At 51.1% G+C, this 23,529-nt stretch overlaps 1 protein-coding gene across 1 annotated transcript; it reads right to left on the bottom strand.

The window, feature by feature from the left end:
* Positions 1-1,815: 1,815 nt before the first annotated feature.
* CCDC92B (coiled-coil domain containing 92B) lies at positions 1,816-20,888 on the bottom strand. The gene is made up of 5 exons (XM_088802010.1): positions 20,607-20,888; positions 12,216-12,368; positions 8,052-8,099; positions 4,278-5,678; positions 1,816-2,362 (listed from the first exon to the last, which is right to left on the bottom strand). The coding sequence occupies exons 2-4, from the start codon at positions 12,343-12,345 to the stop codon at positions 5,086-5,088; spliced, it is 771 nt and encodes a 256-aa protein (XP_088658136.1). The 5' UTR covers positions 12,346-12,368; positions 20,607-20,888; the 3' UTR covers positions 1,816-2,362; positions 4,278-5,085.
* Positions 20,889-23,529: the final 2,641 nt, after the last annotated feature.

Below are 23,529 nucleotides of genomic sequence, written 5' to 3'. Positions count from 1 at the left end.
GGATAGGATCCTGGGACAGAAAGAGGACTGTCATGCAGGGTGTCATGCGGGGACTCAGCTCCTGCTCCTGACATAAGAACTCAGGATATGGCGAGGCCAAAAAGGAACACCCACGGAGCCATAGATAGGGGAGTTATACCACTATATTCTCGCTGGCGGCTGGGTTGGAGACACAGGAAGCAGGAGCCACACATCCACTACCTGCTGTCCACTTCTCTGCCAACCAACCTCACTTGCTAGCTGCAATCCACCGTGCTAACTGCAATCTGCTCTTGCTAGCTCAGCCACCATCTTCTTGCTAGCCCCCATTTGCTGCTAGTGTAGCCACGGCAGTTATATTAGTGGCCAATGGCTCACTGGTTACAGCTGACGCCCAACTAGTCACAGCTGATGGCTATCTACTACCTGAGCCAGCACCTTTCTATGTGAGGCTGAGAGCCTGGAAACTGCTCTCTGGGACTCTGTCCCCACAAGGACCCTAGAGGAGAAACTGATGTAATTCAAATCAGGTTTGTGGTTTAGTTAATACTCATGTACCAATATTAACTTCTTAGTTTTGATAATTGTATTATAATAAAGTAAGATGTTAACATCAGGGAAAGCTAGGTGAGCGATACACAGGAAATCTGCATTTGTATCAAAACTTTTAAGTCTAAATTGTTTAAAATAAAAAGTAGAAAAAACCCACTAATTAATGCTGACTACTTAAGTACAAAAGTGGGGGAGGGGGCTTATTGGTCTGTATAACTGAAAAGGGCAAGGATATGTGGGCTGCAGGCATAGCTGGATCCAGACTGCTTAATTCTCAGGAATTGTCTCCATTTCAATTGGTCCTGCTTTTTTTTTTGGTGGAGCTTCATACTCAGGCAGGCCCTGTGGTGGCAAACAGCCTGCCAGACCTCCAGGCTGATATGCTGCCACTTTAGCCACCCAAGAGTTTGTCCTCAATAATCCCGTTTTGTTCCCTGCTAGATCCCTGTCACCTAACTTGGTGTTGACTGAATGGTTCCAGTAAAAGTCTTGAGATCAACTCTCATTGGCTCAGACTGAGTCATGTGCTCAACTACAACCCAATCAGTGTGACCTACCTTACCTGGGTCATGTGTGTGGGGTCAGTCCCTTCCCCCCAACACATGGACTGAGATGGGAGGGCAGTTGCTCAAAAGGAAGCCATGGTCCTGTTATCAGAAGGATTTGAGCAAAACTAATATGTCCCCTGCAACCTTAGAATACAGAGCTGCTGCTTTTTCTGCTAGAACCTTCCACAACACAGAACTACACTGAAAATGTACAAGCTTGGGTTCTTGTGGGTGCTGGGTGTGCTGAGCTGTCAAACTGCAGCCCCAGGATAACTGTCATTAGTGGAGGATAAGAATAGGGCTCTTCTCTGAGGTGCTGGGCTTCTTGCAGCTGGATCATATGGGGGTGGGTGTCGGGGAAGGGGACCAGCATGGCCAAAGATGCCAGAATACCAGGATTCTTTCCGGGCCAGGACAATGGGCAACTTCAGGCATGGAGCTCTTCCAGTCTATCCCTCCCAAGCCTAGCCAGGAGCCTCTGAGGTAAGGCCTCATTTTTTCATTTAAATTGGGGTGGCATGGAGAGGACAGGATGAGCCTGAGCATGGGGGACATCTCAGATGAGCACCTTCTGCCTTGTGTGAGGAATACTTACTGAGGGGACTCCCAAGTCTTAGCTCCCAGTCTCACCCAGCCCACTGGCTGACTCCCAAACCACTCTATCTCCCCACATGTCTCCCACACCCTCCGGAACTGCGTTGGGGTGGGGCGGAGTGCCACAGAGAAGAGGTCTGGCTTGTTTTTCAGATATTTTATTAAGAATAAGGCATATGACAGTCACCCCTAACACATAGGGCTCTATTTCTGTGGGTGAGTGACTACACTCTGAAAAGCATTGGATTAAAAAGCACAGCCAACAGAGAATTTGGAGCAGGATGCCTCTGCCCTACCCTGCGTGTCCCCCATTCAAGGCTGGCACCTCAGCGAGCAGGCGCTTACAGATCCTGGCTCTCTGTGCTGAGATGCGGTTCCATACCCTCTAGGCCTCCTTCCTCTCCACAAAGGAGGCCTCCATTCTGCTGCTTGTTTGACGAAGAGCTACCCCATTTCAGCCTTGAACTGGTCCTCCAAACTGCAGGCCACTCTGGGTGGGATATGGCGGGGGTCGGGGTACAGAGCCTCACGCTGTTTTGCCCACTGGTCTCTGGCTGGTTTCCAGATCAGGGAGGTGTCCCCAGCTTCAGCTCTCCTTCCTAGGTCTGTCCACATTTGGGGGGTGGCTGGAGCTCCAACTAGGACCCCTGACTGTCCATGTCACCATGCCCCTCCCCCAATGGGGATCCCTGCAGTAGACAAGAGGGGAGGAGGGGGAGAAACAATCCTTTCCCTTCTGGTCACCTAGGTGTTCCAGGGGCTTGTGGGAGGGTGGGTTCCCCAGGCTAGGGAAGCGGGCAGGGCCTTTCCAGGCCCTGAGGCTGAGTTCTGGGACCCCTGAGGCCAAGCCTAGGCCACTGACTTCAAGTTCCATTCTGCTGCCCTGAGGGTTCTGTTCCAAACTCCAGGGGAGGCAGGTGGAGGGAAGTCTTTAGCCCATTATTTCCAGGTGAGGGGTGGGGAAGGGGAATGTCTGTTAAAATTGGAAGCCTTGCATCTGCCTCTGCCCCTCCCCTCCCTAGCTGGCTGAGTAGGGCGGGGAGGGTTGTCTTATTTCCTTTCCCAGGCACCCCCAACACCGCAGCTGAGAGTCTAGTCAGCCGCCCCAGCACTCAGGACTTTCATCTGGGGTATCTCCAAGCACTCCACACACAATTAAGTGTCATTATCACTGGTTGTTGGAAGCGAGACAGGACTTGAGAGGTGCTGATGGGGGTCACTTGGGGAGAGGCAGGTAGGTCACCTGAGGATCCCTGGGCTTGGGGTATGGTAGGGGTCCCCAATGGACAGCTCGGGTTCAGAAGGAAAAGGGGAAGAGGGCTATTGCTATAGAGCTGGGGGGTAGGCCAGGTGGGCGTAGCTATGGCTTTTCGTGGGTGGGTGAGTGGGTGGATAAAGTACTTTGTCATCTCTGTAGAAGAATTGACGTAGCAAAGTCACCGTTAACCCCAAAAGTGAGGTTATGGGACATGAGGGTCTGGGTAGACACCTTCAGAAAGTTACCCTTTCCCTCCTTCCCACAGTCCTCTGGGCCCCTTCAAGTGAGTGCAGCCAAGAGAGGAGAGAGGCCTCCTCATACAGACACACTCTGAAAGGGAGGCGACAGAGTGAGGGTACAGTGAGTTACACACACTTGAGGGGAGACAGAGAGCAGAGGCACAACCACAGAGACTAGAAGGAGTGGGGGTTCAGGAGGGGGGCAGGCAGAGCAAGGCCCCTAGGCCACTCCTGTGGCCCAAGTTAGACTGGAGAGCAATGTTTGTGCCAAGGATGCCCACACCGTGACCTCTGCATCCCAGTAGCTGGACACCTAGACCAGGCTGGTTATTGCTCAGTGGTCTCAGCAGTCCCGAGCGCCACAGGCCGGGGAGGGGACTGTGTCAGTGTGGGCTGGGAGTGTGCTATTTCCTGCTCCCTGTCACAGAGTCAAAGAGGGTATGCATGGGGATTTCTCCCCCTCTTCCTCATGGGGGCTGTGATGGGAGAAGGGCTCATCACCCCTAGTCATTGGCTCTGCTCATCTCACGGATCCCTGGGTGACACACAGAAAGCTCAGCCTCAACCAGGGTCAGGATGTGCCAGGATGGGATGTTTGTGAGGTAAAGGCCTCTCCCTGCCCCATGTCCTCCCTCTGCAGCCCCTGGATGACCTCACAGGCACTTAGGACTCAATGAGGGACCAACAGAGGAGGGATGGCATGGGGCAGGCAAGATGGGGGTTCTATGGTTTTGTCCTTCTTTCGAGGCTGGGCTTGGGGTGGGGTGAAGGCAATCAGCTGGATTAGAACTGCCTTTGGTCATGAGAGGGGAGCTGGGGAGAAATGCAGTTAGGAGGTGGGGCATTCCACTTTCCATTTCACCACTCCCCAACCTAAATAGAAGGGCATGGAGCACCCCACCACTGTCAGACCTCTATCAACAACTGCCACTTCCAAGAAACTGGGCCCTTCTTCCAGCCTCTGGGTGCACCCAGCTAATTAGGAAGCTGGGCAAAATTAGCACCAATAAACAGGACTAGGCAACTCCCAGGGCACCTTCAGATTCCCAGCTACCTCCTGAAGGCAGTTTCTGCTCCTCCACCGGCCTGACAGGGCAGCCAACTCACCAGCGTCCCCTCACTTCACCAACACAGCTCCCAGTCTGAATCTCAGTTGGTGTCCTGTGGAGGAACCCAGCAGAAGACAGTTCTAAACCAGGCTCTGCCACCAAACCCATCCTGTAATCCTCTCTAAGGGTCTGTGGGTGCTACCTTCCTTAAGTTCAAACTTCCATCAGGCCACACGTTCCCCACCAGGGTCTCTGGGAGGAGGTGTCTTCTAAAGTGTTCGGTGCTCACCTGTAAGGACCTATCTGCGGGGGAGAGGGAGGAGAAGCGGCTTCCGAGGAAAAGGTCCAGCCTCTAGCCCCTGAACCCGAGCCTCTCCTTGGAGGAAGGCTTGGCGGGAAGAGCAGCCGTGCGGGGCTGGGGGAGGTCGCGGGGTGGGGACAGGTTGGAAGGCCTAGGGGTGCTAAGTGCCACTTTGGCTCCTTTCTGTAGGCCAGCCCAGCCTTCCCCCTCCTGCCAAACGATTGTCAGCTTTCCCGGGGCATGGCGCGACCCCCACCTCCTTCCCTCCCAGTGGCAGGGTGGGAACCAGATAAGGATCAGTACTGCTAGTCCTCTACAAAAAAGGTGCGCTGGCGGAGTCCCGCGGAGGAACGCCTTCGCGGGAGCGGAGAGCTCGAAGCTTCGGAGACGGTGGGAAATACAAAAGGCGGGGCGGTTGGAACGGATGGAGGAGCCGGGGCCACCTCTGCCCGCTCCCTGGGGGAGTGGCCGGCTCCCTCGGCCCCCGGGATCTGCCTGTGTGGCCCGGGCTGCGTCCCTAGGCGGGGGCCGGCCACCCCCACTCTCCACTCCGCCAGCCCCGTGCCTACTCGGGGGCCCCCGGCGCACTGGGCGGGCTGGGTGCAGCCAGTGGGTCAGCTTGGTCCGGGGGCTCCTGGGGAGGCGGCTGGCGGGGGCTGCGGCCGCTGGGCCGCGGGGGCCTCCGGGCGTAGAGGAAGAGCGCGGGGTCGGGCATGGGGTCGGCGTCATCCAGGAGGCCGCCCGCGCGGTCCCAGGAAGCCCAGTCCCGACCCGGGCCCTTGGAGGCGGCCTCCGCGGCGGGCTGGCGGCGGGCCCGTTGAGCGCGCCGGCGGGGCCGGGACTCGGCGGCGACCGCGGCGACGGGGCCTGGGCGTGGTGTCTGCAGTCTCTGGCGCGCGGCATGCAGCTGGCAGGAGAGGTAGGCGGCCGCCTCGGTGTGCTTCTGCAGCTCGGTGCCCAGAACCGTGGCGCGGTGGCTGCGGCGACGCAGCTCCTCCAGGAAGCGGCGCTCCTCAGCGCGCAGGCTGCAGCGCAGCGCGGACACCAGCGCCTCGCGCTGCGCCACCTCCCGCCGCAGCTCCGCATTGGCCGCAGACCGCTCCGCCAGCTGGGACTCCAGCGTGCGGCACTTGCTCTCCAACTCCCGGGACGTCGCCTCTGGAAAAGGGAGATAGAGGTGATAGTCCCCGCCGGGCCGAACCCGCACAGCTCACCCATCTTTATAACAACGGCCTCTGACTCCCCAGCTACACGTCCTGTCCGGCTCTCCCTCCCCACGGCTACGCAAGCAGTATTTTTTCTTCCTCGGGGCCCTTGCGTCCATCCTACCGTCTGCTTGAACTCTCCCCTAATTCTTCAGATTTCAGCTTAAATGCAAAACATTTCCTGACCATTTATTCACCCCGTAAATATTTGTTGAGCCCTTACTATATGCACCATGTTAGGCACTGGGGATATGGTGGGTAAGAAAACATTCTCATGAAGCTTCATCAAGCGCTGGGGGAGAGGTACAGGACGGAATCACAAACCAAGGCGAGGTTAGTCATGTGCCAATGCCCTGACTAACATGAGAATGTGACTTAATCATGGAAGTCTCCTCAGCAGAATAGCGACTTGGGCTAGGTAGGATCTGAAGGATGCATGGGAGTTAAGTAGTGGAGAGGGGAGAGAAGGGTGCTTCAGACAGAGGGAACAACTTGTGCAAAAGCCTGTGGCAGGAGAAACATGCAAGAGCAAGGGGCTGAAAGAAGTAGGAGTGTGGGCAGAAAGGGAAGTCAGTGTGCCCCAACCTTGTTTCCTTCAGAGACAGAGCATTTATTACATTTCGTAATTTTTTGTTTACTTGTCTATTGTTTGCTTTTGCCCCCTGCATTGGGTTTCAACCCGGGATATACATTGGAACCACCCATAGAACTTTAAAATGTAGTTTCTCGGCCCCTCCCAAAGACCAGTTGAGTCAGCATCTCTGGGATGGACCTGGGAACTGGCACTACTTAAATCTTGCCAGGTGACTCTAATGGACCCCCAGAGTTGAGGACCCCTGCCTCCTGGATCATAAGCTCCATTTCAGCAGGAAAGCATCCCAGGATTGGCACATGTGAGTGAGTATAGGGACACAGGTAGCTGAAAGGTGACAAAAGGTAGGTAAAAGGTGACTGGAATGGAGTCACCAAGTGATTTTCATAGAAAAAGAAAACAAAGAGAGCTCTCAAGCCCACTGAGAGAAGATAAAAACCGGGACACTGGGGCAGTGACTTCAGTCCAGAGAACCCCCAAAACCCTTTTAGAGGAAGGGCAACAGCTGGAGTGAAAGCTACTGTTGTCACAGAACTGTCCTTACTTGGTGTCTGGGATGTGTGCCCCCTTCCTCCCAAGTACCTAGGCACCAAGAGGTAGCCCATGGTTGCCACTTAAAAGAAGTGGGTAGAATTCCTTCAAGTCCATAAGTGTTTAGATTCTTATGCACGAATACTCAAAGCAATTTGTAGGGCTCCTACCCTTTTACCTTAAGCTTCCAGCCTTCCCCATCGCTAACTCACGTCGTGTTGCTCTAGTTGTATAAGCAGCACATCAGTATGGCAGGAGTCCACTCTTAAATCTCTCCTGGCTAAGAAAGACTATTTTTTGTGATTCATTTTTAATTAAGCACCAACAGAGTCCCTCTCCACGTCAGGTAATGTGTGGTACACTTCGAGACAATGGGTGCCACCCAGTCCTAGATCTCAGAGATCATACAATCTGGTGACTAAGATCTCAACAATGCAACCCCTTCCATTAAAAAAAAAAATAGTTTTAAGTTGTGTTAAAAAAACCCCATAAAATTTACTGTTCTAAACATTTTTAAGTGTATGGTTCAGTTGTGCTAAGTGTACTCACAATGTTGTGCATCAGATCTCTAGAAATTTTTCATCTTGCAAAACTGAAACTCTGTCCCCACTGAACACCATCTCTCCACCCCACCTTGCATTTTATGGCTGAAGTCATAATCTGTAAAAAAGTCTTTTAGTGGAATGGCTACATGGGCAAGAAGTCATGCTTTTGTAAAAATGAAGGATTTGCTAATACGCGTGTGTCTACTTTTTCCTCATCTAGGCTAAAGTTGTTGAAGTCAAGGACCCCATATGCCATTGTGTTGCATCTTGACACTCAGCATCTTGAAGGATATGGACACTGGCCATGGGAATCACTTGTGCAACATGGGAAGGACTGAGGAGGTAGGTTTCAGAGAGGAATGAACTTGGCCAGGTGGACTTCCTGGATGCCATCTCCTTCCTGCTTTCCTTTTCCTACTTTGGCCACAGACATGGATACAGGGCACTATGTATGGTGGTGCAGGTCGTCCACTGCACAAGGTCATCCAGCTGAGTGGGCAAGTGGGGCTGACATCCTGCACTGTGCTCAACAAGCTGAGGAGTGGCTGTCCCCAAGTCTGGATGGAGGACAGAGAAGGCTTGGATCCTACTAAGTGGTGGGGAAAAGGTGAGCTATTGCGCTCCCAGGGCACTTCCCCATCAGTCATCCTTCTCTTACCTTGCTGGTGAGATTGGGCCTCTCTCATCTCCAGGTCATGGGTCAGTTCTGCGGGGAGAGAAAAAAAAGGTAGTCGCGTGTGTGTGTGTGTGTGTGTGTGTGTGTGTGTGTGTGTGTGTGAGAGAGAGAGAGAGAGAGAGAGAGAGAGAGAGAGAGAGATCAGGGAATCACAGCTCAGTAAAAATGTCAGTAAAGATCCTTAGAAACCATCCAAATTACGCCCCCACATACCTATTGTGTTTTCCTGAAAATAAGACCTAGCTAGACAATCAGCTCTAATGTGTCTTTTGGAGCAAAAATTAATATAAGACTGGGTATTATATTATATTAGACCCAGTCTTATAGTAAAATAAGACCAGATATTATGTTATGTTATGTTATGTTATACTATATTATACTACATTATATTACATTAAAGACCCAGTCTTATAGTAAAATAAGACAGGGTCTTATATTAATTTTTATATTAATTTTTGCTCCAAAAGATGCATTAGAGCTGATTGTCCGGCTAGGTCTTATTTTCGGGGAAACAGTTACCTATTTTACTACAGCCCAGTGAGGGAAGAGATGAAGAGAGGTGTCAAGGCATAGCCTGAGTCTGATCTGCCTGATTCTAAGCCCAGGGATCTTTCCAGTGCATGCTCTATGGCCTGGATTTCGGGATTAGTTTAACTCTGGTGGGATTGAGAAGCCTGGCTTGCTTTGGGGGTTGGAGGAGTATTTGCCCCTTCCCAGAGGTGATATATAAATATTTAACATGCCAACCAATTAGAGCCATTTTGGAAGACCCCTCTAGTGTTTAGTTGGTGGATCTGGGAAGCCTGGAGGGTCCTGGGCTGCTTGGATCACTGGAGCAGGACTCAGAGTAGCGGTTATTTACCCAGAGGACACATGCGTTTCGCTGTTTTCACAGCCAGCACTGCTGTGCCAATGTTATTTTTTGAATATCAGCCCTGCCCCTTTCCAAGCCCGGCTTCCATCGTATTCCACCAGACAAGGAAAAGGGCTTCACGGAGCACAGCGCCACCTGGTGATGGAAAGCCTGCATGGTACTTGGCACGGTGTGTGGCTTGGCGCTGAGGGGTGGGGCGGGGCAGCCAAGGAGCCCGCCAAGGGCGCTGGTGTAGGAGCACTTTTTCCCTGAGCAGTAGAGCACCCCAGCCCCCACCTCTCTGCCTGTCTGTCTTCCCAGTCCCCATTACTTACAGCCCAGAACGCCCCACCCTTCAGCCAGCTGAGTTTGATCATTTTTCCAGTCCTACCCACCTTTCCCCAACTCCACCAGGTGTTGGGGAAAGGGGTACCAGGGAGGTGGGGAGTCATAGCTTCCTGTGTGAGGGCACTTATTCAGGAGCACCTGTGTGTACCTGAAAGGGTGCAGTCTAGTGCCCAAAAGGAGGTGTGAACCTGGGGGTGGAGGCAGGTAACATGTCTCTGGGACCAGCACACAGCAGCACCTACAGAGACAGCCTTGTGGACCCTCTGCCTGCCCCTGTTCTCTGCCCTCATCCAGCTCTTCTAGAGACCAGGGGCTCTGGGGAGGCCAGCTATTGCTAGGAGACGGAGAACCGGGGTACCTGGGCCTTTTGCTGTGACTGGAGTTTGAACCTCCTCCCTGAGGACCCTGGGAGGACTGATGCCTCCATCCCCAGGGCTTCCTGGGGCCAACTTGGCCCCTCCTCCAAGGCCCTGCTATGTAGCCCAAGGGACCCTGGACTAGATTCAGGGGCATAGCCCAAGGGAATTTGGCTCTGCCACTAATTCTTTTTGGGCTGGTTTTTCCTCTAACCTTAACCACAGGAGTGGGGGAGGGGAGATAGAATCCCAGCTGGACCCCACTCCCCCATCCCATCAAATCTCTCTGCCCATCTTCTGGTCAGAGTCCTCAAGGTTTAGATGAGCATGCTGTGAGGTCAGACACACTGTGTGATCTTGGGCCAGTGACAGCAGCTCTTTGAGCTGAGCCTCAGTTTTCTCATCTGCAAAACGGAGACAAAAATCACACCTGCCACACAAGGGGCTGTTGCTGGGATTAAATGAGAGAAAATAAACAGAGGGTTCAGCCCAGGGCTGAGTCAGTGCTGAATAATACGTAGGGTCAGTTCTTGTTATCATCTAGCTGCCCCACCACCCACCTGTCAAGCCCTTCGTTCTGAGCTGTCACCCCTTTTTGGCAGGCTCTCCCTGCAGCCCTGTCCCCTTTGCTCCTGCACCAACCCCTCCCCTCTCCCCTCCTCCCCTTCCCAGCCTCTGGGTCCCTCTTGAATTTACTTTTTTTTAAAAAGTCTTCTCTTGTGTTCTGCTCCCTTCTCCTCCTCAATCCCCCACCCCTTAGAGGGAGGGCCTTACTCAGTCATTTCAGGCCCAAGAGTGGCTGCCCCAGGCCAGCCCAGAGTTATTTTTATCTCCTTAATCTATAACCAAGAGGCTGCAGGTCCATACCCATTTGAGAAAGGTGGTGGGGGCCAAGGGCCCTCTGTTCCTGCCTATTACACTTTCTTGGGATCTTGGCCTGTGTCCTGAATGGAAGGACCCAGGTCTTCAGAAACAGGGCAAAGCAAAAAGAAATTACAGGAAGAACTGTTGGGTCTTAGGGTTCACTCATCTCAACGTTCCTTTAATGCTACTGCAATGAAAAAGTGGCATCAGGCAGGGTGAGTTGGCGTGGGACTGGCCATGGCTGCTGTCCAGGCTTTGGGGGAGATTGCAGGGAGCCTGGCCTTGGAATGTGGCCAGTGCATACGGAGCCAGAGGAAGCTGTGGGGCCGACAGTCAGGACTACTGGTTTCCCATGACAAAGTTAGAAGCCAGGCAGGGTGTTCAAATGCTCTGGGCCTCAGTTTCCCTCTGGGAAATGGGGAGCCTCCCATGCACAGGGAGGGGCTGGAAAAGAGGTAGAAGTCGGAACATTTTGGGGACAGAATGTGCAGAAAGCTGCAGAGGCACGTAAGACTGGGAGCTCTGGGTTCTAATCCTGGCTCTGCCACTAACATTGCCCTCTTTCTCTCTCTCTCTCTCTGGGCCTCAGTTTACCTGCCTGTACAATGAGGAGGTTGAGCTGTTCCAGCTGAGACATTCTGTGAGTCATTGGCTCTAAAGCCTGCACTTGGATACTCAGCCTGAGTGAGCACCTAGGCCAGAGGCAGGCCTCTGAGAGGGCCAGGCAGCTGAGGCCTCAAGTCCAAGAGGGAGGTCAGGCCCCGGGTTTAGCTTTGTCCTTGGTGCCTTCCTCTGTCTTGCTCACAAACCCAACTGGTTGCCAAGTACTTTCCTTCCATCTGCCTCCCACTGGTCCTCTCCTTTCTATCCCCCTTCATCTCTCTTCTGGACCATTTCATCAGCTCTGTCACTAGCCTCCCTGCCTCCCTCTCCCACCAATTCATCTTCCATACAACTGCCAGGTTGAGTTTCTTAATGCAGCATTATGTTGCTCAAAACCTTCACTACCCAGGAGGACAGGCCAAATTCTTAGCTGTCCTGATATTTCTCAAGGTCTTCCATGATCTGGCTCCAGCCGTATTTCTCACCCTGCTCCTTTAAGCTCAGCTTTATCCATCAAATAGAAGTTTCCCTAAGCTTTTGGTTTCCTACCTCTGTACTTGGTCATGCTGTTCCTTTCATTTGGAATGTTTTCTCTACCCTCATTCCCATGTAATGTCTCAGTATGTCTAAATCTTACTCAGCCTTCAGAGAGTGAAATGCTTCTCTTCTCTGGGGAACCTGGGATTCCCGGTCTCCTCTCCCATTACCCACGCCTCAAGCCATACTGGATCCTACCCATGAACTCCCATTGGCCCTATTTATTTTCTATACCTCTTAATATTCCCTGTGCGTGTGTGTCTCCCCAACTAGACCAAGGACTTCTTAGGGCTGGGGGATGCTGGGTGAACATGTGATAGAAAAGGACAGGAAATCCCCAGGAATGGACTCCAGGTTTCCCTCCATTACCGAACCAGAGCCCTTTGCCCTGAAACTTGTATCTCATCTCCCCAAGATTCAGTTCTGTCATCCAGAAAAAGGGGTGATGAACACCCACCTGGCAGGATTGTTGTGAGGCTCAGAGAGACTCACGGTGGGCACCCCTTCGGAGACAAATGATTATGATGTTGGCAGTCGCCCCTGCCCGCCCTGCCCCCACCCCCCAGCCATCCTTCCCAGCCTCACCTGAGCAGCGTTTCTGCAGCCTCAGGATTTCCAGGTGCAGGTCTCGCAGCAAGGCCATCTGCTCTTTTTTCAGGAAGCTGATGTGGCGTTGCACACTCTGGATCTGATGCTCCAGGGACATGGTATCCATGGAAACCCAGGCCTGGGCCCCACCTGGGGAGGAGGACAAAGTGAACCCACATCTTCTGGTTCCATCTGCCCTCAGATCCCTCACAGTGTCCTTCAATCTCAGGTCCTGTTGCCACCAGCTAGATGATTCTGCCTTTATGGTCATTTCCCCTGTATTTACTCACCAAAGCTTCACGAACATGTGGGTGGGTTGGCAGGGAAATATAATTATTCCCATTTAACAGATGAAAAACCAGAGGTCCAGAGGGAAATCGCTTCACTCCCTTGCCCCATGGTCTCCTTTACTTCTCAGAGAGGAAAACCAATGGAGCAGCAAAGTCAGTAAAGAGAGACAGAGATGGGTTCTAGTCTGCTTCTTAACCAGCTGTGTGACTTTAGGCAAGCTCTTTCCCTCTCTGGGCTTTTGGTTTTCTCAGGGCTAAACTAAGATTACTCTCTTAGTTTGGAATAAAAAAAACCCCTGAGGTCTCTTCCAGCTCTGCCATCCTGTAAGCATCCCAGCTCGTGAGCCACCCTCACCTGGCAGGGCAGCAGGGTGGTTCTGAGAACACCCTCTCCCAGTTGAACTCCATTTCTCTGACTTAACCCCAACCCAGAGCTCTGGGCTCCTCTAGGTCAGGGAGGAGGAAGATCTGATGAATGTTTTACTAACACTAACTGTGGGCTGAAGGCAGGTGGTGGAGTTCTTTTTTAAAAGAGGAATGGGAGAGGGTGCTAAGGAGACCCATGCAGGGAATCCATGGGGGAAATGAAACCTAAGACACTGATGGAAGGGGGAGGTTTGCATCCCTGAATCCTAAAGATGTCCTGGCCTTTCAGGGCGCCCTCTTCTGGCCCCTCCCATTTCCCAGTCAGTCTTTCCTGTGGTCATCGGCATCCTGGAAAAGAGAGGCAGAGGGCAAAAACAGGAGGCGGGGGGCAGTGGAGGTCCAGACCTCTGGAACCCAGCACTCAGCTCATACCTTCTCTGCCAGGGACTCCCTAAACTTTTGAAGGAACTGCCTCCACTTGCCCCAGGAATTCCCTGGACAGAGGAGAAGAAGGCCCATGGATAGATGGATGGCTCCATTCAGCAAATGGTCCCCTCCCAATGGGCTTCCATGTAAGTCTCTGCAAATGCAGATTCTCATTTATAGGGTCACCCCAAGCAGGTCTACCTGAGACCCTCACATTCATAGGCTTCTCTTTCTGGACTTCCTTCCCTTGTGTCCCCCCGACACCAGAGTCCAACCAAATAGGTCTTTCATTTCAGCAGAGGGTGGCCTTTTGGCCTGTGGGTATCACTGGCTACATTTACTGACAATCTGCTATGTTTGAGGAACTGTATAGACATTATCTTACTTCTGCCAACCACCCTTCAGTAGGTATGCCACCTCATTTCACAAACAAACAGAGACTCAGAGCTGAAGTGATTTATGCCAGTTCACATGGTCAATAAGTGGTGGCAGACCCAATTGTCCAACCAAATCTTTTGAATCCTAAGAATATTCCACATTTACACTGAGAACAATCCCCAGTTTACATCGTGGGTCTTTCAGTTACCTGCTGTGTGACTTTGGGCAAGACAGTTAACCCCTCTGAACCTTTTTACCCCCTTTCTGTAAAATGAGGCTACTAATACCATGTTTCCCTGAAAATAAGACCAAGTTGGACAATCAGCTCTAATGTGTCTTTTGGAGCAAAAATTAATATAAGACCCGGTATTGTATTGTATTATATTATATTATACAAGACCTGGTCTTATAGTAAAATAAGACCGGTCTTATATTAATTTTTGCTCCAAAAGACCAATTACAGCTGATTGTCCGGCTAGGTCTTATTTTGGGGAAACACGATTCTAACAGTTCTAGGACAGCTGTGAGGATTAAATAAAATTAAAATGGATGGAGCACTTAGCACAGGACCTGGCTGAATCAGTGCTACGTCCCTTCTCTTCTCTGTTCAGTGTGTGAGTGTAGGTTAATCCCTGTCTGGATTTGCTCATTTGTTCGTCATTTATTCATTCAATGATTGACTATCGCCAACTGTTATGCTGGGTACCAGGGTCACTGTGATGAACAAAACAAAATCTTTGCTCTCATGAAGCTCACAGGGCGAAGGGGAGAGAATTAAACAAGTAAATAATGCATCAAACAAACATAATAATACAAAGAAGTGTACAATTGCAATGTGATAGGGACCATGAAAGAAACCTACAGGGTAAGGTGAAAGCATATAAAGTGAAACCTATTTGACATTTGGGGTCAGAGAAGGTATCTTTGAGGAAGTGACTTTAGGCAGAGATTTCATGGCAGATAGCATTCTAAGATGGCCCCCAGGATTCTCAGCCTGTGGTAGTCTCACTCTCCTGTTTTATCTCCTTACCTTGGGTGTGGGTGGGACTGTGAATTCTGATGGATTTCACTCCTGTGATTAGGTTAATGCAGAGATGAAGGGATTCTGCAGGTGTAATTGAGGCCTCCAATCAACTGACTTTGAGTTAATCAAAAGGGAGATTGTTCTCAGCAGGCCAGTTCAAAGGGCCCTTACTGAAGGAAGAGATCTGAAGCCTGAGAGAAATTCTGCTGGCCTTGAAGGGGTAAATTGCCATGCTGTGACACAGGCTGTGGGGAAAGCCACAGGCAAGGACCTGAAAGAGGCCTCTAGCAGTTGAAGATGGTCCCTGGCGGGCAGCTAGCAAGACCATAGGAGTTTCAGTCCTACAACCACAAGAAAATAAATTCTGTTAACAACCTAAGAGATCGTGGAAGCATATCTCTCCCTAGTTGAGCCTTTTGTTAGCGATGCAGCTAGTCTTGATTTCAGCCTGTGAGACCCGGAGCAGAGGACTCAGGTAAAAAATGCCAGACTCCCGATCCTTGTAGACTGTGAGAAAATGCTTTTATGTTGTTGTAAGCCACTTAGTTTGTGGCAATTTGTTAGGCAACAGAAAAGTGACACAGACTTGAGGGAGGGGTAGGCGTTAGAAGAGTACTGGGAAGAACATCCAAATAGGAAACAGCATCTGTGAAGGCCCAGAGTTGGGATAATAATGATAGAATACATTTATTGAGTACCTACTATGTGCCAAGCCCTGTACTAAGTGCTTCACATGGTCTTTTTGAGAAACAGAGACATTACCAACTGCTGGTGACGGCTGGTGTGTAAGGTACTAGGGGAGGCTCGCAGGACGTGAGGTTAGCAAAGGAAGGCTCACACAGGGTCTTGTAAACTAGATTAAGAATTTTGGATTCATATCAAGTGAATTGATAAGTTATTAAAGGATTTTAGGCAGGGAGGGACATGATATGATTTGAATTTTAAAAAGATCACCCTGGTTGCTGTGGGGAGGGCAGATTGGAGGGGGCAAAGTGGATACGGGGAGGTCAGCTGAGAGAATGCAGCCATTGTCAAGGTGAGAGATGATGGAGGCCTGGACCAGATGATGGAGGTAAAGATAGAAAGAAGTTCCAGGTATATTTTGGGGGTAGAATTGGCAGGATGTGGGATGGATTGGATAGGTCATGATGATGGGCAGGGGCATGTCCATGATGTTTGCCAGTTTGCCGGCCTGGGCACCTCAAGTATGAAGGCACATTTGCTGGATTTCCCCCTCACATTCTCATCTTTCTCATTAGAGCACTTTCACGCTGGACCCCTTCTCTATCTAATCACTCCTAAGGTGATTTCGTCCAATCCTACAGCTGTAAATTCTGTTTATATGCTGACCCCTAAACTAACTCCCCTGAACACTAGACTGACTACCTAATACATTCATTTGGATGTATAATAGGTCCCTCAGACTTACAAGTCCCAGTACCAAACCCTTGTGGTTGTTCCTACAAACCTGCTCTTGCCTACTGTCCGCCATCTTGAAAAACAGTGCTGCCATTTGCCTCTTCACCCAGTTGCTCGGGCCAAATGATTAGGAGTCATCTTTGATTCCTTTCTTTCTTTGTATTCCACAGCCAATCTATCTGCAAATTCTGTTGGCTCTACCCTCAGAAAAAATCCTGAGTCCAATCGGTTCTCACTACCTCCATTGCCGTCTCCCTAGCCCAGCTGCCAAGCCTCTCGTATACCCCTGCAGTGGCCTCCTAACTGGCTTCTCGCTTCTATGCTTGCCTTTGTTTTCCACACAGCAGTGACAGTTCCTTTAGCAAATCTGCTCATGTCACCCCATCCTTCACTCACAACTCTCCAGTGGCTTCCCATCAGGCTTAAAACCAAATCCAAAGTTCTTACCAGAGTCTACCTAATTGCTCCAGGCTCTGTTTGCCCTCATCTCCTACTATTCTCTCATTGCTGGCTCCATCTTAGCCACGCTTGCCTCCTTGCTGTTTTCTGAATATGCCAAGCTCACCCCTGCCTCAGGGACTTTGTATGTGCTGTCCTCTCTGCCAGGAATGCCTCTCACCAAGATACCCTCATGGCCAATTCCCTCCCTCCATCCAGGACTCTGTTCAAATGTCATCTACTCAGAGCCCTTCTCTGATTATCTGATTTAAAATAGAGCCCTCTGTCACTCTCCACACCCTTAATCCGCATTGTTTTTCTCCCATGAGCTTATCACCACATGCATATAGTGCATTTTTGTTTATTGTCTGTTTCTCCTGCCAGATTGTTAGCAATACAAGATGGACTGTTTTGTTTCCTCCTGTTCCCTAGCACCTAGCACAGTATCTGGCAAACAGGAGATACCCAGTAAATATCGGTGGAATATATGAGTCAGAGAATTTGCAGAGCCAGGGTGAATTGATGTGAAGGAGCCGATTTGCAGAGAAGGTAAGCTCCAGCCTGAGACATGTTAGATTTGACGTGCTCAAGAGACTCAGACAAGGAGAAATAGGTGCCAAACGGGCAGTGCGATATCCTGGGGCATTACTTGGGAGGAACAGGTGAGCTATGTCACTGCTATTGAAAAATCTATGTTGAGATGTGTGTGCATGTGTGTGTGTGTACAGGTCCCTGTGCCTGTTCCATGCCTCAAGGAGTGCACGATTGTGTGCATGCCTGAATGTGTGGGCTCTTGCTTTTCTGGAATCTGTATGTGTGCTGTGCATGTAACTGGAAGATGAAGGTGTGTGGGCCTGTGCTTATGAGGAAGAAAGAAAATGTCTATTCCCAGCTGCTGAAGTGCAAATGTTTCAGGAGAGTCAAAGCCCTTTCCACACAGCCCTGGAGACTGGACCCTGGCCACAGTGACACGATGAGTCAACCAGCTGTTTCCGTGCCTTTGCAGAAGGACTTGAGTATTTGCTTCCAACTAGGCAGGCTGCTCTTCTCAGGGCAGAAATTTGGGTCACAAATGATCTTGGCAAATATTCTTTCTTAGACGTTATTGTTTAGTTTGTTTGGGGAACGGCGGGAGATGGAGTGGGGAAAGGGGAACCGGGGACGACAGATCTCTGTGTGGCTGGGGAGTCACGTGTACTTTGGAAGGCCCATCCCAGGGAAAAGGTCAGGTTTTAACAGAGAAATGCAGCCCCGGAACCTCCTGGCTTCAGAACCTCGTGCCTGAGGAGGGTCCAGGCCAGTGCAGCAGCTGAAGGGTGAGAACCATCAGCTCTGTCGTCTCCCCACACCCAGTCTGAGATGCCCAACCTCACAGGTTAAAGTCAGAAGCGTCTGTCCACTCTCCTAACTACCTCAGGAACTGCGTTGTCTCTGCTGTCCCTGTCCTTCTTTTCATTTTCCTGCTCGATGGCAAAAGTTCATTTTTAAAAATTAAATAAAAACGGCCCGTAACACAGAGTTAATTATAGAGTTAATTCCAAGTCCTTTGGACATGCTTCTGATCTGTCTGAAAGTTACAAATATTTTTCCCCTTTGGGAAGTTGGTAGGAGGCGCCTTCTGTGCTCAGTTCCCCAATTGCAGACAAAGCGTCAGGCGCAGGAACCCTCTGACCCTGGCACAATTCTGACTCTCTAAGGCCTGAGCTCCTGGTCCCTGAAAACAACTTCACCTCCTGCTTGTCTCTTTGGAGCTTCTGGGTACCCACTTTCCTTCCCAGCTATCTGCCTACAACTGACTTGGCAAGTAGGAAATTGTGGTTCTCTCCCCTCTCCAGTTCTTACAGTTCTTTGGATTGGAAGAACCACAGAAAGGACAGAATCATAGCGCTCAAAGCTCTAAAGAGTCTTCAGAATCATCTCAATCGGTGATTTTCAAATTTGCTCCATGGAGCCCCCGAGGTCTGCAGAGGGGTCTCAGATGATGCCCAAAGGGGCTGGGTGCAAGGGGCAGGACTTGAGGCTTTGCTGTTTTTACTCCTCTTTTTTATGGGCTTGTGTGCACAAATTCATTGGAGAAAAGGCTCCTGCTAACCAAAAGTTTGAAAACCACTTTTCTAATACAATCTCTCCTTGGGTGACCAACCACTCCCCCTCCCTTAGTCTGTTCAATGTCCCCTATCCCCTGCTGACCCCCATCTCTCCCTCAGGCACACGCAGTGGCTGGGAGAGGAACTAGAACTGAAGACTCTTGCTTTCTGCTTGCATGGAGTTTGCATTATCTGCCACCTCTCACCCTTGACTGCTTCTCTTGTCCCAGTTTCTATTTCATTCTTAGTATGTCTTTTCTCTTTGGGACTGAAAATATTTATCGAGTCAACAAATATCCTTGTGCTGTTCTGAACACTCAATAACCACATTTTGTTAAAATTCTTTAAGTATGCCTTCTTGTTTCAAGGAGAATGTTAAAATTATTTGCATCATTCTAATTGCCAAGGCAGGCATATTAGGTAGGACAGTCATGCTAATAAATGAGCAAGTAAATGAATTAAAATGTTTTTTATTTTTATTAGTTGTTATTCCTCTTAACTACCTGACTCTGAGACCTGTAGTAAGAGAGAGAGTAGGAACTCAAGACGTCTTTCTCTGATCTGGATGCACAAGTAATAATACATAATAATTATTATTGTACAGGTAATAATACTCATAACAATAATAACTACAACAAATGGCTGGCACTGTTCTTAGCATTTTACATGTGTTAATTCATTTATCTTCACAATAATCCTACGTCGAAGGTTCTATTAGTACACATATCCACTCCACAGATGAGAAAACAGGCTCGGAGGGGTTAAGCAGTCTGCCCAATACACACAACCGACAGCGCCTGGCAAATAGGAGCACTCCACTGGGTGCTCCCCTGGCATTTAAGGCTCTTCACCATCTAAAAGCAGTCTGATCTCTTCCTCTTTTGGATTCTCCCTCTTGCTGTTCTCACAACAAACTCTCCTCGTACCTGTGAACATCCCTCACTTACTATTCCCCTCCCCCATCTCTGCCTCCTTAAACCTTGAAGGATGCTCCCCTGCTCAAATGCTGCCTTTTCCAGGAAGCCTGCCCTCACCCCCATCGAGCTGGACTGGCTCTCTCCTGCCACCGTGTTCCCCAGGCATTCTACCATGTATCGTGTGTGTGTGTGTGTGTGTGTGTGTGTGTGTGTGTGTCTTCTGCTCTAAGCCATAAGCTTCCTGAGGGCAGGTTTTTGTCTTCAGGAATCCCTTGCATGGAACAGGAGCACAAGGAATATTGGTGAAACAGGGAGAATGAATTGAATGTTACTGGCAATCACCAGGGCAACTAAGAACATGTATTAAAAAATAATCACTTCCCCCACCACCAGGTCCTTGGCTCTCCTGGGGGACTGGAGTTGGGAACAAGAAGTCAGCCCTTGACAAATGTCTGAGACTCTCTGTAAGGGGGGGCACTTGGCTACTGGTGGAGCCACATTCTCTAGGGGTCTTGTGTTCCTGTCCACTCCAGGCCCTTCCTCCTCCAGTACCCCTAGGCTATGGCTCCCCCACTCCACTGAAAATCCCACGACCCCAACATCAGCAAAACTGAGGATTCAGGCACACAGGAGAGGGGTATATGGGAAAACTGGAGCCCCCACCCCCTTCAGTCTTGATGTTCTGCCCTGATTACTCCTGGAACATGACTCCCAGAGACGGTGGAGGGATATGAGACTAAGGCGGAGGGGGAAGAGAGGCTCCAGGCAGGACAGAAAACGGTAGGCAGAAAGAAAGATGTGTGCGACAGGAGGTGGCGGTGGCTTAACCTCGGCTGCTCTGGACTCTCCGCCAGGGCCAGAAAGGGCCCGAGTCTGCACGGTGGAGCACAACTTCTGCCAGCAGCCCGTGGGTCCTGTCTGCCTGGCGCGCTGCGGTGCCCAGCCCCGCACCAGCCCTCCCAGGGGAGCTGGAGCTCGGGCCGTGCTGCTCCCCACCCGGGGTCACCCCGGCGCCCACCCCTCAAGCCCACCAGCTTCCTCACCTTGGGGACCTGAGGGAGCTACAGGCCAGAGGAGCCCTGGGTCCGGGCCGGGCTGGGTGGGGGAGGCGCTCTTCTTCCCCGCGCTAGCTGCGCTCGGGGTTCCGCAGCGCCCGCTCCGGCTGTGGCGCCATCAGCTGCTGCGAGGCTGCGGGGCGGCAGGGCCCGTGCTCTGGGGGGCTCCAAGGCGCTGAGGGGGCGTCCGGGGAGGCCTCCGGGCGTAAACACCCAGCAACGTGACCGGAACTGGCGAACGAGCCGTAGGGGGGAGCTGGGGGGGGGGGCGGGAGCGATAAGGGGGGAGGAGGAGGGACCTGGGACTGGCAGGGAGGGGCAGTGGGCGGGGCGGGGGGGAAGGGAGGCTGGCGGCTCCGCGGTCTGGGGAGGGGGAAACCCCGGGAGCCCCAGGAGCCGGGCCTAAGGACCCCAGCGGGCCACCGAATTCGTGGAGCTGGCTTTGGCTGGGAGCTAGAAGGGAAATGCCGGGAACCCGCCGGCCACTTGGCGAACAAGGGTGAGGCGGGCGGATCAGCACCGCGGACAGCGCCCAGGCCGCCAGGTCCCGATCTGCTCCGCCCCTCTGCCCACCCCTTGGCACAGTGCCCCCACTGGCCCAGGGAAGAGTTGGGTGAGGGGCGAGCTGGCCAGGGGTCAGATAATGTACCCGGTGCCTAGTTGGCAGCAAAACTGCCCCAGACCTTCCACTAGCTGTATGACCTTGGGTGAATCACATCACCTCTCTGGGCCTCAGTTGATAAGACATCCTCTTTCCCTTTACATGAAGGTCCCAAGAGCCAAGAGTAGATACTTTAAAAACTCTAAAGTCTAGAATATTGCTGTCGATCCACTTTCACCGCACACGGAAGGCTTCTGAAGTTGGGCTGCTTGGCTTCTAATTCTGGCTTTACCAATACCTTCCTCTTCCCTGGACCTCAGTCTTCTCATCTGTAAAGTGGGATACTGATGGTCTATGCAGCACATAAGATCTTTGGGTTGTTGTGAGGATTAAATGAATTTGAATGTGTAAAGGGCTTAAAACAGTGCTGAGTGTTCATTAGGCATTTGTGCTCATGATGGCAAGGGACCAGATGACATTGTGTGAGTGGCTGGTGGCTCAGAGCTCTCTCTGGGTAAGTCATTTCCACCCTTGCCTTCAGGGACCTAAGGAAGGAGCTGAGAGGATTCAGACTAAAGGGCTTGTCTGGCTTTTCGCAGCCAAACATTCCCTGCCCTGACCTTCTGGGCCAAATATCCAGAGAAGTCCTCTTCCTTGTCTTCCCAGCTGGGAGACCCTGGCATGAGGGCCTGGGGGGGGAGGTGTCTCAGCAACTCAGTGGTCTCAAGGGCTGTCTGCTTTTTCTCTATGGATCCCTTTTCTCCCTGTCCTCCCTAGTCAACTTTTAAGTGTTAAATGGGCTTGGGTGTCAATGGATAGAAGCTTTAGCTGCTCCTGGAAGATTCTAAGACTCAAAAAGCTGAAGAAATGACTCTTAGTCATTTCTGCTTGACAGGCAGTAGGGTTTGTATTTTGTTCGAAGGCGTCTCAAATCCCACTTTGTAGGAACTCCAGCTTCTCGCTGTGCTTTCTGTGGTCCCTCTTCACTCTGTCTGCCCCGAGTCAAAGTCAACTAAAGTGTACAAAGAGTACACATCTCACCTCAGAGATAACCATTATTTTGAGCTGAGCACTTTACCCATGTAATCTCATTGAAACTTCAGAGTTGGAAAGTCAACACCACCCAGCTGATAAGCAGCAGAGCCAGGATTCAGGCTCCAGCCCAGTCAAGGCTGGAAGTGAGGTTTGTCACGCCTCTCAGCAAGGACATGAATCCAGCTGTGGCAGAAGGCACCCACACTGGTCATGAGCTTTAGGCGAAGTTAAGTGCCTTGAATGCTAGCTAGGAGAATGAGGTCTGGGTGGCAGAGAAGGCCTAGAAGGTCCCTTCGTCTCCTCATGACAGCTTGTAATACTGCCTTTCTGAGTTCTGTTTGGGTAACAACTCTGCATGAGTCAGTGTCCTGGCAGGGAGCAGACAGGACATTTAAAATTGATCATTTCAAAAGAGTTAAGGGACTATTTACAAAGCAGCTGACAGAGTTTAAGGACAGGGATAGGCAGAGCTATTAGCATCCCTAGGCCTAGAGGGACAAGAGAAGAAGGCCGTTATGGGAACTCAGAAAGGATGGATTTGTGGAGAGGGCTGTGATTTTCCTTAAGGGGAAGTAACTGACCCTCAGTGAACTGTCAGGGAAGGAACTGAGTAATAAATAAGCCAACCTTCCTCTCTTCCTGCCTCCCAACCCCTGCTAGTGCTTCCTTCAGTCAATCTTAATCAGAGGCCAGAAGTTAAGGGAGTCCATTAACATTGTTTGTACAGATTGACTTCCCAGGGCACAGGCAGAGTAGACAAAGGTGAAGAAAGATTCTGGAGGACCAAGATATCTGGCACAGTCTTCCTTGCCGGCTTGGGCTGAGTTTGCTGTTCTCTTCCGGACTGCTGCCCACTGAGGGCTCCAGCATCGGTGAGCACCAAGACCCCTTTATGCAACAAAGAGGCAGGTGTCAGTATTACAGGGGTAGCCTCTAATCGTCAAAGACGCTGGCTATATTGTCCTGGCCTCAGTTCAGCTGGGCCCTCAAAAGACCACCCAATCTGGGTTCCTTGGGATTCTGAGGCTAGAGAGATGGTGTGTTGGGAGCTCTGACATGGTAGAGTCAACCAGAGGTTACTGTGGATACGTTTCTTAGCTAGCTCACCTTCTAATGAAAGATCAAACTGGGGCAGGGCTGTACTCTCTTTAGTGGTGAGATGCCTGATTTGGACAAAATAGTCCCTAAAATCTCAGCTCTGACTTTCAGAGTCTCTAGCAATACATTGATCATTCCTAAACTACTAGCATGGCAAGAGGAATGATGTGTGTGTGT

The sequence above is a fragment of the Rhinolophus sinicus genome, chromosome 12 (genome assembly GCF_057876585.1).
Source record: "Rhinolophus sinicus isolate RSI-liver-muscle chromosome 12, RSI-T2T, whole genome shotgun sequence".
Taxonomy (NCBI): domain Eukaryota; kingdom Metazoa; phylum Chordata; class Mammalia; order Chiroptera; family Rhinolophidae; genus Rhinolophus; species Rhinolophus sinicus.
The sequence above is the reverse complement of the archived record's forward strand: the minus strand, read 5'-3'. Positions and strand labels throughout refer to the sequence as shown.

Bases quoted from the DNA above. Each gene is read 5' to 3' on its own strand.
- CCDC92B (XM_088802010.1), bottom strand. From the start codon at position 12,345: ATGGATACCATGTCCCTGGAGCATCAGATCCAGAGTGTGCAACGCCAC. The intron at 8,100-12,215 runs GTGAGGCTGGGA...CTCTCCCCGCAG, and splicing joins GCTGCAGAAACGCTGCTCAG to AACTGACCCATGACCTGGAG. The intron at 5,679-8,051 runs GTAAGAGAAGGA...TCCCTTTTCCAG, and splicing joins GGCCCAATCTCACCAGCAAG to AGGCGACGTCCCGGGAGTTG.